At 41.9% G+C, this 13,539-nt stretch overlaps 1 protein-coding gene across 10 annotated transcripts in view; it reads left to right on the top strand.

Moving 5' to 3' along the window:
- Positions 1-13,539, top strand: part of UGGT1 (UDP-glucose glycoprotein glucosyltransferase 1) — a 116,671-nt gene that overhangs the window by 85,233 nt on the left and 17,899 nt on the right. For all 10 annotated transcript variants that reach the window (XM_073360120.1, XM_073360118.1, XM_073360117.1 and 7 more), the window contains 5 exons: positions 1,447-1,549; positions 4,071-4,150; positions 5,022-5,211; positions 7,864-8,022; positions 13,283-13,368. In XM_073360120.1, coding sequence (XP_073216221.1) covers positions 1,447-1,549; positions 4,071-4,150; positions 5,022-5,211; positions 7,864-8,022; positions 13,283-13,368 — 618 coding nt within the window. The remainder of the gene's footprint in view (positions 1-1,446; positions 1,550-4,070; positions 4,151-5,021; positions 5,212-7,863; positions 8,023-13,282; positions 13,369-13,539) is intronic.

Below are 13,539 nucleotides of genomic sequence, written 5' to 3'. Positions count from 1 at the left end.
TGCTGCAGAAAATGACAAAGGATTGAAAGTTTGGCTGTACTTGGGTAAGAGAAGCTCCAGGTTCCCATTGTTGGTTGGGGCTGTTTGGTTCTATTAGTGCTGAAGTAAAATTTTAACCATTATGAAATTAATTTCCATCTTCTTTACTTCATTTATTGGCGATGTAATTAAGCATCTGGCTTGTATTTTTACTCTAAGGCAGGGGTCCGTGCCTGCTCGGCTGCAGCAGCAACTCTCCCCTAAGTTGGCTCCCCTTTTGAGGGGACACTGGCTCCCGGGGGCACTCACCCCTCCACACTGCTCAGCTGAGCTATTCCCTTCCCCCCCACAACCCATGTGACCTGCTTCCAGCAGCCCCTCCCCCTGCCTGCTCTGCGTGCCTACTCAGCTGCAGCCTGCCTGTTTGCTTCTCCCGGTACCTGCTCGGCTGCAGCAACGACTCTCCCCTAAGTTGGCTCCCCTTTTGGGGGGGACACTGGCTCCCAAAGGCACTCACCCCTCCACACAACTCAGCTGGGCTGCCACCCCGTGTGAGCTGCTGTCAGCGGCCCTTCCCCCTGCCTGCTCGCTTGCCTACTCAGCTGTTCGCTTCTCCCCTGTTGGTTGGAGGGCCAGAAAAATGGAAGCCCCGGGCCGGATCCGGCCCACGGGCCGTAGTTTGGAGACCCCTGATCTAAGAAATGGTCAAACAAAGGCTTTTCCTTCTGAAGACCCTCTACAACTAGAGGGAAAGGGAAGAAGGGATATTGTTAAGACAAAAGGCTCACTTAAAAGCATTTGAAATGTAGACTATTAACTGTTTTTTCCTTCTCTTCTGTATCTTTAATAAAAGGTTAAACTTTTAAAAAACTTTTAATGGTGTATTTGCCATGGGACTAAGCAGGGTCAGGTCTCTGTATACCAAACCTTATTTAAAATTGTTTAGTGTTGGACCATGACAGTCATGTTAACACCTTTGATTCTTTGGGCCAATTTAGTCCATCAAAGTTAATACATCAGCACCCAACCTACAGATCCTTAGGCTATTTGGCCCCAGTTCAGGAATGTACTTAAGTACATGCATAACTATACTTAAGTATGTGTGAGTAGTCCCATTAAGCACCTTCCTGAATTACAGGTTTCAGAGTAACAGCCATGTTAGTCTGTATTCGCAAAAAGAAAAGGAGTACTTGTGGCACCTTAGAGACTAACCAATTTATTTGAGCATAAGCTTTTGTGAGCTACAGCTCACCTGTAGCTCACAAAAGCTTATGCTCAAATAAATTGGTTAGTCTCTAAGGTGCCACAAGTACTCCTTTTCTTCTTCCTGAATTAGGAATTTGCTGGGGTTTTCACCCACATTATTTGGGATTCTAAGAGCAAAGGGGTTTGTTGTTTATCCATAAATCTGTTTGTTTAAAATGGCTTTTTTAATTCTTGATTTTTTTGTCTTCTTTTTTAATTTAGTGCAGTTAAACTGAGACCAAAGGAGGGAGAGACCTACTTTGATGTGGTAGCTATTGTTGATCCGGCTACCAGAGATGCTCAAAGACTTGCTCCATTACTTATGGTATATATAAAGCATTGTAATGCATTAATTAGCAGTTAAAAGACTGTAAAATAGTTTAAAACTTTTATAATATAGTTTGTTCTGTAGTTATGGATTGTTTCTCTTTCCCCTTAAATGGATGGTGGATAGGAATCGTATAATGGCCTGTTGAAGCCTACAGCACAGTAAAAAAGCGTTTGAGAAATTTACGGGTATCATGAGAGAGAGACAAGATTAGGTTGTTGGTATGAGAAAAACTTCAATTATGTGAAGTGCAGAGCGTTTGTTAGTCATGTTGGCATGTAATGTTTGATGCTCCTTGACATCTCTTGTTAGTAAAATTATTACTTATTTGAAATCTCATCTTGCATTTGAAAAAATAGAATAAACAGAGTTGAAAATCATGGTAGTGGGATTATTAATTAAACTGGAGATAAAGTAATGATCAATTTCTCAGAAGGGCTGTGGGCTTTACAAAATTAAAGTGCTTTGAATTCATGGATTGGAAGGCTCTCTAGAAATACAAAGCATTGAATTGTTAAAATAAAATACTTCATCTCTAATAATTAGATCATGAGGCTATTTCTTTAATGTTTTAAAACCAATCTTCATATGAAAGTCTAACATCAAAAATTTAGAGCATGTCCATATTACAGAGCCTATGCTGGCACAGCCCCCTAGTGGCCATGTTGCATAGGAGTTCTTCTAGCAGAGTAAACCACTTGCCCAAACAACTCTAAGCTGATAGAGGCACTCTTCTATTGTCACAGTTTCGTCTACACTGAGGTTTTTGTCAGTATAGCTGTGTCAGCTAGAGGCTGTGACTCTCACGCCTAGCCAACATAGCAGTGCTGGCAAAACTTGTAGCGTAGACCAGGCCTTAGGCTATGTCTACACTACTAATATAGCAATACTGGTATACAAAGCGCTCCTAGTGTGGACTGGCAAAGCTGAGCTTTGTATTGGTACAGTAAAACTATCCCCATGAGCAAAACAAACTATACTAGTTAAAGTGAAGCTTTGCCTGAATAGCTGTGTCTACACTACAGTCTTCTGCTGGCACAGCTATGTCACTCAGGGATTACCCGTCTTTACGCCCCTGACTAACATAGCTATGCCAGCGGAAGACTAGTGTAGACGTAGTCCTAGATGACTCCATATTTTACAGTGTTTTTCTGTATTGACATGGATAAAATTAGACTCACATCTCACATATTTGTGAGATTCATTTGGATAAATACATCAGATAACTAACTTCAGCATGTCAGTGAAATGCTAATTACAGTATACTATGTAATAAATAATTAAAAAGGTAAGAACAGGGCCAGATTAACACAGGGGCTTTAGGGGCTGCAGCCCAGGGTCTGGGGCTAAGGGGGGCCCTGCAAAAATAAATCCATAATTATATAGAATTCACCAACCCGTTGATTGCAATCGACTGGTCGATCCTCTGCCAGTCGATTGCGATCTCTGGGTTGCTAAAAGTCCAGTGGCGCAGCATGGCTCAGGCAGGCTGCATGCATGCCATGGCCCCACACCGCTCCCGGAAGCTGCCAGCTGCTGGGCACATCTCTGCGGCACCTGGCGGGGCAGGAGGCAGCTCCACACGCTGCTCCCACCCCCAGCACTGTCCCCGCAGCTGGCCAATGTGAGTTGAGGGGGTGACACTTGCGGGGATGGGTAGCGCATGGAGACACACCATTCCCCTCCCCACAGGGGCATGCAGAGACATGCCAGCAGCCGGCCACTTCCGGGAGCAGTGTGGGGCCACGGCATGCAGGCAGGCAGCCTGCCTGAGCCCGCCGGCCAGGAGCTGCCTGTGATAAGCACCTCCTGGCCGGAGCCTACACCTCACACCCTCTCCTGCACCCCCAACCGCCTCCCCCAGGTCAGAATCCCCTCCTGCACCAAACTCCCTCCCAGAGTCCACACCCCTCATCTGCACCCCAACATGCTGCTCCAGCCTGAAGCCCTCTCCTGCACCCAAACTCCCTCCCAGAAAGAAACTAATATAACAGCTGTTCTAAGGTAAGAAGTAGGCTATTTTGAATTAACTTAACTATATTCTACATGTTTTAAGACTGAAATGTAACCACAGAATGACTTTGTTAATTAAAAGGCAAGTTTAGTATAGTGTTAATAGCCTCAATGCCATAATTGTGATCATTTTGTTTTAAATTAGGAAAAAGACTTGTATACAGGGGCCACACAAAATCTAATAGCCCCAGGCCCACAGGAGAGTTAATCCGGCCCTGGGTAAGGCCACACTCAAATGATTTTTCATTGGATCATTTTATACAAGTTCAGTTCCACAGACAATACTGTTGAGGGAGAATCTGTCTGCATCTTGTCTACTACTTAGAATATCCCCAAAGTCCTATTTAAAATCATGGTACAGCAAGTAACTAATTCACTTCACCAATTCAATCAAATAAAATGTGTGGTAGGCAGATTGTTAATGCTCATTAAGGCCTAATCTGCAAAAACAGTACTCATCTCTCTAGTAGGAATTTTAGGGTATATGTGTCTCTCATATTTTTAGGTTTTGAACCAACTGATAAACATGAATCTAAGAGTTTTTATGAACTGCCAGTCCAAACTTTCTGACATGCCTCTGAAAAGGTAAGGAATACTATGTTGGGGGAAAACACCTTAGTGTAAGCAGCAGTGTTAAAAACATTTGAGGATCATTTACAGGAGATAAACATGCAATTCTGAAGTAAGAAAAGGCCCCTGAGGGCAACAGTTCTGTTCATGGCAACTTTGGAGGTTTCAAAATTCATTTTCGTTCCACAATGGAATAAAAAGTAACTCTTCTGAATGTTTTCGCAAAACCAGAGTTGTGCTTAAATGTTCTCTTTGGGATCGAAACATGAGTTTTTCAGTTCAGGAAGGGGGTGTGTGTCTGTCTGTCTGTGTCTAGAAACTGTTGGGTACGGCACTGGCATGGGATTTGGGAGATCCAGCTTCAGTTCCCTGCTCTGCCTGATTCAGAGCAGAGTTTTGACCGTTCTGAACTGGGAAGAGCAGGGACCTGAACATGGATTTCTCGCATCCCACTGTCCTAACCACTAGCCTATAGAATCAGAGTATCTCTCCTGTCTCATCCCCTCCCCTCCCCCATGAAAACTTTATCAAAATCAGTATGTCTCGGCATATTTGCCCACTTCAGTCTCTGGCATCTCTGTTGTGACTTTAACTACAGCGATTCAAATGCAATATTAAGATATTATAGCTACTCCATAAGACACTTCAGAATTTAATTTGAGTCTAGATCCTTCTGGTAAAGTAAAATATTTAATTAGTCAAGATGAAATTTGATCTGTGTTAAGTGTGATTTCTTAAGCAAAGAGCCTATACATAGAAGGGAACACAAGTCCAGTAATGGGCTTTCAGAGGCTCTGAGACTATCCGTTGGAAAGATGACTGTCAGTGAGAGTTAAAAGGCATGAAACATGGCAGCCAGATATTCTATTTCCTTTTGCAATTTCAGCTTTTATCGCTACGTTTTGGAGCCTGAGATTTCTTTCACAGCAGACGACAACTTTGCTCCTGGTCCAATTGCCAAATTCTTGGATATGCCTCAGACTCCACTGTTCACTCTGAACCTAAACACCCCTGAGAGCTGGATGGTGGAGTCTGTCAGAACTCCATATGACCTTGATAACATTTATTTAGAGGAGGTAAGAGACTTCAGCATTTCCTATTTGTTTAGTGTGCTTGTATATGATTTTTCTGGGGCTCATCTTTGGAATTTGGAAGCTCAAAACAATGCAGTGCTCTAGACAGATGAGGGGAATGCCACATTTACACATTCTAGGCTTACTGCAGGTTCCACAGAAAAAACTGCATCACATTTATACAGCATTTCATAGAAATGGTCCTGAACTAGAAAAGAAGAAAAATTATTATGGGGCTCCAAACTTTTTATTTTTTAATTTTTTAAATAAAGGAGTTTTTCTGATGCTCCATATAGCGTCTTAAATTTTTAAAAAAATCATTTGTTCAAAATTTAAGAGTTTTTCAACTCCGGTTTGTTCAAGGGATGTTTTGTGTAGGCCTGAGAATATCACCTCAAATGTTCAGGCCCACCCACCTCCTCCCTCCCCTTTCTCTCTGAACACACACTTGTCTGCTGTCTGCTCCCTGTTCATTTTCAGTTCTGCTGTTACTGGTAGATACCCACTTTCAGGGGCTGGGGTTGAGCATGCACCACCACTAAATAGATAAACAGACAACATACAAAAGAAACTGGAAAATAAATGTTCTCTTATCTTTCCTTTATAGTAACCTTAGGAGTGAGTTGTCATAATAATAGGTCCACCATTTTCAGATGGAAATGAGATTTTTCAATTTGATGGTGATCCTTTAAAACTTTATATGCTATCAGAGAAATCTGGAAGGGGGGGGGCGTTATAAAAAGAAACAAGGAAAGAAGTGAAATCAAAAGAGGACTCCACATTTAATCCAAGAACACTGATAGTAAAATAAAGGAAGTATATCTGTCTGTACGGTCACTGGTTGGCATTTAGAAAAGCTTTATGGCATGGAGGAGTTAAACCAATTACTGTTGGCAGACACGACTTTCCGGCTTGCTAGTCTAAACTGACATTAGCTAATTAGGTCCTAGATACTAGTGCTGGGGTCTCCATTACCTGCATTATAAGGTATACCACATTCACTTACACTAAGCTTAGGAAATTGTGAAGTGATGTAAAGTGAACAACTCTTTCTTGCTTCAGAGAGCAAGCTAATAACCCTAAGTAGGTGTGAAAGTATCATTTTTCCCCCCTTGGATTAAGCCATTGCACTGTTGACGAGAAACAATTAGATTTTATTTTTAAAAAAAAATTGTTTGTGTATCTAGTGTACGTGCAAGATGCCAGATTGAATGCCCTGGAGGCTGAAGTCCTCTATTTATCCACAGAACAGGTTTGGCATGGGCAGTGGCAGTGCAAGCTTCCCCACCAATGTGCCTCAACCCTGACCTGGAGGAACCACCTCTAGAGGTGAGAGGGTAGTTCAGTCTCCAGAACCATTGAGTCCTTGGCTTTGTCTGCTGAGGTTGTCAACAGTAGTGCCAACTTAGAGGGTGGCTCTTGTGATATGGACTTCTGTCCTCTGCAAAGTGGAGCAAGACTGCCAAAATCACTTCAGATAGGGACATCAAAAGCCAACAGTTGGTAATAACTTTTGGCCACTGCCAACCTGGATTACATTTAGACTGAAAAACTTTATAACCTATTACCAATTCACCTTTATTTTTGCCTCCCTCTAAAATATCTGGTAACATCCAGTGCCAGATGCAGTACAATGCATTAGATAGACCAATGGTTGGCTCTATCATCAATGATCCTGTACTAATTGTAAAGCAAATTGTATTTGTATCACTGTTAATTTATTGTCTTAAACAATTAAATTATAAATGGGCAACTAAAGGGACAATACTAATAATTTTAGACCTCTAAATTTATTTTACCAATTGTATTTTCCTTTTCTGTGCCTGAACACATGGAAAGATTCTGAACGTATCGGAGACTTTTCTAATCTAATCACCATCCCAAATCACTAAACAATACTGGCAGTGTTTTTGTATGTGAGATCTCCGAGATGCAGATCACTGAAGCTAACAATTAAACTGAGCATTCTGGAGCAGTAGGGAGGTTGGACCATCTCACAAAATATCATAACATTCTTCACAATTGATAGTTTCCTCAGGAGAAGGTCCAAGCCCAAAATAGCAGAGGATTAGGATTGAGGTGCATTGAGAACTCTGGGTGGGTAATTTTGCTCTGCAGATTTGTCCTGAATTATTTGCAGACAATTACATCATTTAGCATGCTGTGGGCATTGTGAAAATCTGTCTATGTATATAAAGATTAAATTATTGTTTGTTTTTAAATTAATTGGTAATGAAGGATGGTCTTGGACTGGACAGAACTCAACAAATCTGGGTTCAGTTTCCAGCTCTGTCACAGACTCTGTGTGTGACATCAGGCAAGTCACTTGAACTCTGCCTAAATTCTACATTTCTATATGCTTCTCTTCTCCCACCCTTTCTCTTGTCTGTAAACTCTTCAGGGCAGGGACTGTCTCATACTATGTATAAATACAGTGCCCAGCTCAGTGGGGTCCTGATCTCCTTTGGGGCCTCTAGGACTACTTCAATACCAATGAATAATAATCCACCTGAACCAAAATACACAAGTGCTTTTATTTAAAAACTAAAATTGAATTTTAGAGCATAATCCAGCCACTAGGCAATGTAGTCAGAATAACTGGTTTGAGTTATTTCTAAATGCAGCAATGGCTCTTCTTTTTTTTGGTGGTGGCAGGTTGATAATAGAGTAGCTGCAGAATATGAATTGGAGTATCTGCTTCTGGAAGGACACTGCTATGACATCAGTACAGGACAGCCACCTCGAGGACTCCAGTTCACGCTGGGAACTTCAGCCAATCCTGTCATTGTTGATACCATTGTGATGGCCAACTTAGTAAGTGACTGGTTTTATACAGGCAACAAACTACATTCCTCAAGGTTCTATCCTCTATGTTGCTCATGATATATGCAAAGTCTATTGGCAAGAACATTAAGAAGTACGGGTTGCCTTTTAATATGTTGAAAATACACATGTGACTATTGCTTGCACCCCAATGGATCTTGCAAGTTTGGTTTCAGTTGTGGAAGAATGGTTGGATTAGGTTGCTGGTGAGATATGTCAGAGCACTTTATTCCAAACACTGTCAAGGCAGAAGTCTTGCTTTTGGAGCGGGCTGTCAGTTGTTGTTACCAAAATACTCTTGGTCCCTCCATATCCCAGCTTACTGAGAGGACTCTTGCAGGTAGTAGTGTGCCCTCTTAAGAATATTGGCATCACATTGAACAAGCTCTTCCCATGGAAAACCAATCAGTTGTGTAATTTGTGTAGGCTGGCCCTTGTCTCCAAAATAACCTTGTAATAGCAATTTGTGTCCTCACACCCACGAGGCTGTCATTTTAATTGTTTCCTAGCATGGCTTCTTCACATCTTGTTCAGAATACAGTAGCACAATTGCTCACTGGTTTTATTATTTCCATTGTCTACCTGGAGAGTGTGAGCTGATCTGAAATTGACCTTGTTGATAGTTAATCATGCTGCCCTGGCTGTGTTCAACACCAACTTGAGCCTTGTCCAAAGAGGTCTTTGAAACCACCCATTTTTCAGGATTCCCTCATAATGTCTTAGGTCAGCAGACCTCCATAGCTTTGCTAAAGTGGGTCCTAGGAGTGGAAGTCATTCCTTCTTGACACTTGTCTCAGTTTATTCTCCCATTTTAAAAACAAGAAATATAGTACACTCCTTTATAGTCTGGGAGTCCAAGGTAGTAAAATCTTATTCTGCAGGCAAGTGAGTGATGGAAAGGGAAGAGATGTCATTTGTTCTGTAAAAATCTATAGAATCATAATTTCAATGGTATCACCCTCTGCAGAGTGGGGGTGGGTGTGTGTGTGTGTGTGTCTCGCGCGCGCTCGTGCTCTCTCTCTCTGCCACCCCACTTCCAGGTCCTCTGGCTGGTGGAAATTTTGGTAATACGATATCACTGGAAATGGCTCAAGCTGGGAGAAAGAACTCCTGCCTGATACCCATGAACACGATGTATCAAAGAGGACAAACCTAGAACAATTATGTAGCTATAATGCGTTGCTTACATTAAAAAAGACATTCTATGGATGTTACCCTTGACATGTAGGACTGAGAACTTATTCATCAAAGTCATCAGTGTCATCTCTGTCTAGGGCAACACTGCTAGGCATGTTATCACACTGATTCTCATCTGTGCCGCACTTGCACTTCTCCGTACAAGGCAGGCTGCTGGCCAAACGTTTGCAGGCTGGTGAGCATCTGATCTTTGCATACAAGCATTTGATTAACTGCAGGATTGATTTGGGAGTGTGTGGTATTTCATATATCACTGGTGTGATAAGTCCATCTCCCAAGACCCATCCATGCCCAGTAGGGGAGGGTAGTTTTGGATGTGCTTGATCATTCCAGAGCCATTCCATTGCTTGATGATTTCCTCTGTTGATAGCACGTATAAATGTACCCCTTGTTGGTGGCAGTTTTTCTCCATTTGTCTGCTTTTTGGAAAACATCCATGAACATAGCTCTGTAAGTGTCATAATGTTGGTCTTCAAATGGTAAACTCAACATATGAATGCTTCCAGTGCATTTATGACCTCACCAGAGACTATCTCAGCTGTTCCAAGCACCTTTAGAGCAAGGAGAGTGGTTGTCAGAGACTAAATCCAGTGCCTTCCAGAAAGACAATTTGGTCTTTCCAGCCAATTTTCCAGTAGTGTCAAACCCTGAGAGGGCATGGAAACCTGGAAGTGTGGTGGCTTCTAATGATCCTAGAGGTAGGAACACATCTCTGAAGGATATACAGCAATTCTGTTCCCCAGCAGCAGGCACAAAAACAGAATCTTGCAAAAAAGTCTGGAATAGCATCTCAGAGGGAGCCCTAGAACATTAGTGTCCTGCATAAAAATCAAGACATTACTAGCACTTATCTCTGGGGTACAGATAGTATGCAAGATAATTTTAGTGTCCGCCTCCTCTTGGGAACTACAAAGAAATTCCATTGAACAGTGCAAGGCAGCAGCTTCATTATGAAGTCTCACGTGTTGAAACTTCGGGCTTACTGCAGAAGGAGCAGGTGTTCTTCCTGAAACGCACACCATGGGACCTAGTGTAAGGTGAGCCTTGCCCACAGTTGTCACTTGTTCCAGCTTCTTCAACTTTTTTTTCCTGATGCTTGAAGTACTTCCTTTCCAACCTTGCCAAATACAGTTTATGGGTGCACTTCCTCTAGTATTTAAGGTGCCATCCACCATTGTGTTTAACCAGGTCTTCCATAGTGACGCTCTCCTAAAATTCAGCTACTAGTCACTAATCTTTGTTTCCCCACTGATGCCTAAAAATGATCAAGACAAAAGTAAACACAAGGATTTTGTAATTAATTACTGCGGGATTGTACTTAATTATGTTATGTAGCTATGTGCATCCCATTTGGACGTGGATTCCAGTACCTTCTGGCTGGATGCTGAAATCCTAACCGGTGTCTCATCACAATTCTTTTGGCATAACAAAGCTGATACTCAATACCACTGAACTGCTTTTTTGCCACACTCCTTCCAATTAATTGGGTAGCATGTTCTGAGCATTAAGTGACAAGACAGTATGGTCAGTTGAGGGCCACAATTTAAATTTGTGAGAGCTGAATGTTTGACATTGCTGTGTTAAAATATAATTTAAAGAAATTGATTAAAAAAACAACATTTTCTCAAAAACGTATCTACATAATTGTTTCATTTGTCATGTTTGGTACCACTGTGTTTGTGGGAGAAATAAACCCAGCTTGATAGGATACCCAAATGATACTCAACTTGACCCATTTCCGCTGACATTGTATTACCAAAATATTCACCAACTGGAGGACCTGGAGCTGAGGGGGAGTGAGTTTCCCCCGCTACCACGCCGCAGAGGGTGACACCGTTGAAATTAGGATTTATTTATTTAATTTTAAACAAATCAGCTGACATTCCCTTTCAGGGCCCTGGGGAGGAACAGGGGGGGCAAGTGGTGTAATTTGCCCTAGGCCTCAGAGGGGCCCCCATGAGAGTTTTCGGCAGGGGGGTCCTTCAGTGCCATCAAACACACCCAGAGTGAAGGACTCGCTGCTGTTTCTTCCACTCCGGGTCTTCGGCGGCAATTCGGAGTGCCCCGAAGACCCCAGGCGTCCTGAATCCCCTGGGTGGCCCTGCTCCCTTTGCTTCCCATCATTAACTTGCCCATGGCATTACACATGTTCCCAGACTGTAAGTCTTTTCTGTAATTACCTGAGGCTATGGCTACACTCAAGAGCTTACAGTGGTGCAGCTGCAAGCTCTGTAGTTTCAGAGTAACAGCCGTGTTAGTCTGTATTCGCAAAAAGAAAAGGAGGACTTGTGGCACCTTAGAGACTAACCAGTTTATTTGAGCATGAGCTTTCGTGAGCTACAGCTCACTTCATCGGATGCATACCGTGGAAACTGCAGCAGACTTTATATACACACAGAGAATATGAAACAATACCTCCTCCCACCCCACTGTCCTGCTGGTAATAGCTTATCTAAAGTGATCATCAAGTTGGGCCATTGGGAACTTGATGATCACTTTAGATAAGCTATTACCAGCAGGACAGTGGGGTGGGAGGAGGTATTGTTTCATGATCTCTGTGTGTATATAATGTCTGTTGCAGTTTCCACGGCATGCATCCGATGAAGTGAGCTGTAGCTCACGAAAGCTCATGCTCAAATAAATTGGTTAGTCTCTAAGGTGCCACAAGCTCTGTAGTGTAGCCACTCTAAAGGGACAGGGGGAAAGCTCTCCTGTTGGCTTAATTAATCCATCCCCAACCAGCGGTGGTTGCTGTGTTGTCAGGAGAAGCTCTCCCGCTGACATAGCACTGTCCACACCAGCACTTAGGTTGGTGTAATTTATGTCGCTCACAGGGGTGGCTTATTCATACCCCTGAGCAACATAAATTATATCGACGTATGTGGTAGTGTAGAAATAGCCTCAGTGTCTACTAAGGTGAATATAGGCCTAATGGAAGAACAAAAAAGGAGCCAGATTTTCACAGTTGATTTTTCTATATTGCACACTTCCCACCTCTTTAGCTGACAACTTCCATAATTTTGCTGTAAGATGAGCAGTGGGTATTGTGACTGTGCACACCCACAGGTGGGGAGTGGCTCAGATTTTTGTAAAACTGTTTTTAATTAGCCACTTTGTGGGGAAAACTACATGCTGCATTTGTTTGTTTTTTTAATGGGTATATACTTCTCTGTTTAACTTTTCCTTCTTATAAGTTTGGTCTCTGAACAACTGAATCTGAAGAGATTTGGAAATAGCCTACTAAGCATGCACACTGCATCATTTTCCTGAAGTTCAGAAACTTGGACTGTTGTGCTTTTTCTCCAAATGTTTGCACATGCATCTCTGATTGTGCAATCATAATTACACATTTGGTGGCAGAATGAAAGAACATGAGCCTATAGGATGCATCAGCACAAATATTTAGACCCTCATCAGATTTTGTCACCTTAAAAATGAATTTTCTGATTCTTCTGCAATTAAAATCTAAAAATTGATGTTGCAATAACATACTTTTGTGTATGTGTTCTGCATAGTAATTTTTTAAAAGTTGTACCAGCGTGGTGTGGTGCACTAAGTGTAGGATGTTAAATCAAGTTGAAGTCCCAATCAGAATGAACCAAACATTATGTACTGAAGCTGGATCTTTTATGGATCATTACAGTGGTTATCTGGTGGTGACTTGAAATATATATTTTTTTCTGCCATTGAGGGAAGCCCACAAGTTAGACATTCTGGGTCATCTTTGCAGAAAAACAGACTGAAAGTCTGTGTTTGGTTTCTGCTCCGACAGTAACTACTTGAAAAAACTCCATCTGTTTGAAAGATTCTACCCGTTCCATGAGTATTCCTTACTTTGAAATGGGAAATTTCATTGGAACTGGTAGAACCTTTCCTGTTCTTATCTGTGTTTTGAAGTTTAAAGATGTTTTAATCAGTTGATTTATGAGCAAATATATACAAATCTAAAATGGCTGATAAGGAAAAATGTTCAAACTGTATACTGCTAGGAAACCACAGCAAAAGCAGTCTTGATTTTCAGCTAAAACAGTGTGTCGCTTTTTTTCCTTTACAGGGCTACTTCCAATTAAAAGCCAATCCTGGGGCTTGGGTTTTGAGACTCAGAAAGGGGAGGTCTGAGGACATCTATAGAATCTACAGGTGAGACTATATGGTATCTTTTTGTTTTTCTTCTTGTGAACATTTTGAACTGGACACACATAATATTGGTATCTATGGATCTAACAGTTCCTTTACAAATTGCAACTAATTGTTAAATGAAAATTGCATGCCATGCCAGACACACTATTTGTTCCATAAGATTAAATCAAA

This window comes from Lepidochelys kempii, chromosome 9 (genome assembly GCF_965140265.1).
Source record: "Lepidochelys kempii isolate rLepKem1 chromosome 9, rLepKem1.hap2, whole genome shotgun sequence".
Lineage (NCBI taxonomy): Eukaryota > Metazoa > Chordata > Testudines > Cheloniidae > Lepidochelys > Lepidochelys kempii.
The sequence above is the reverse complement of the archived record's forward strand: the minus strand, read 5'-3'. Positions and strand labels throughout refer to the sequence as shown.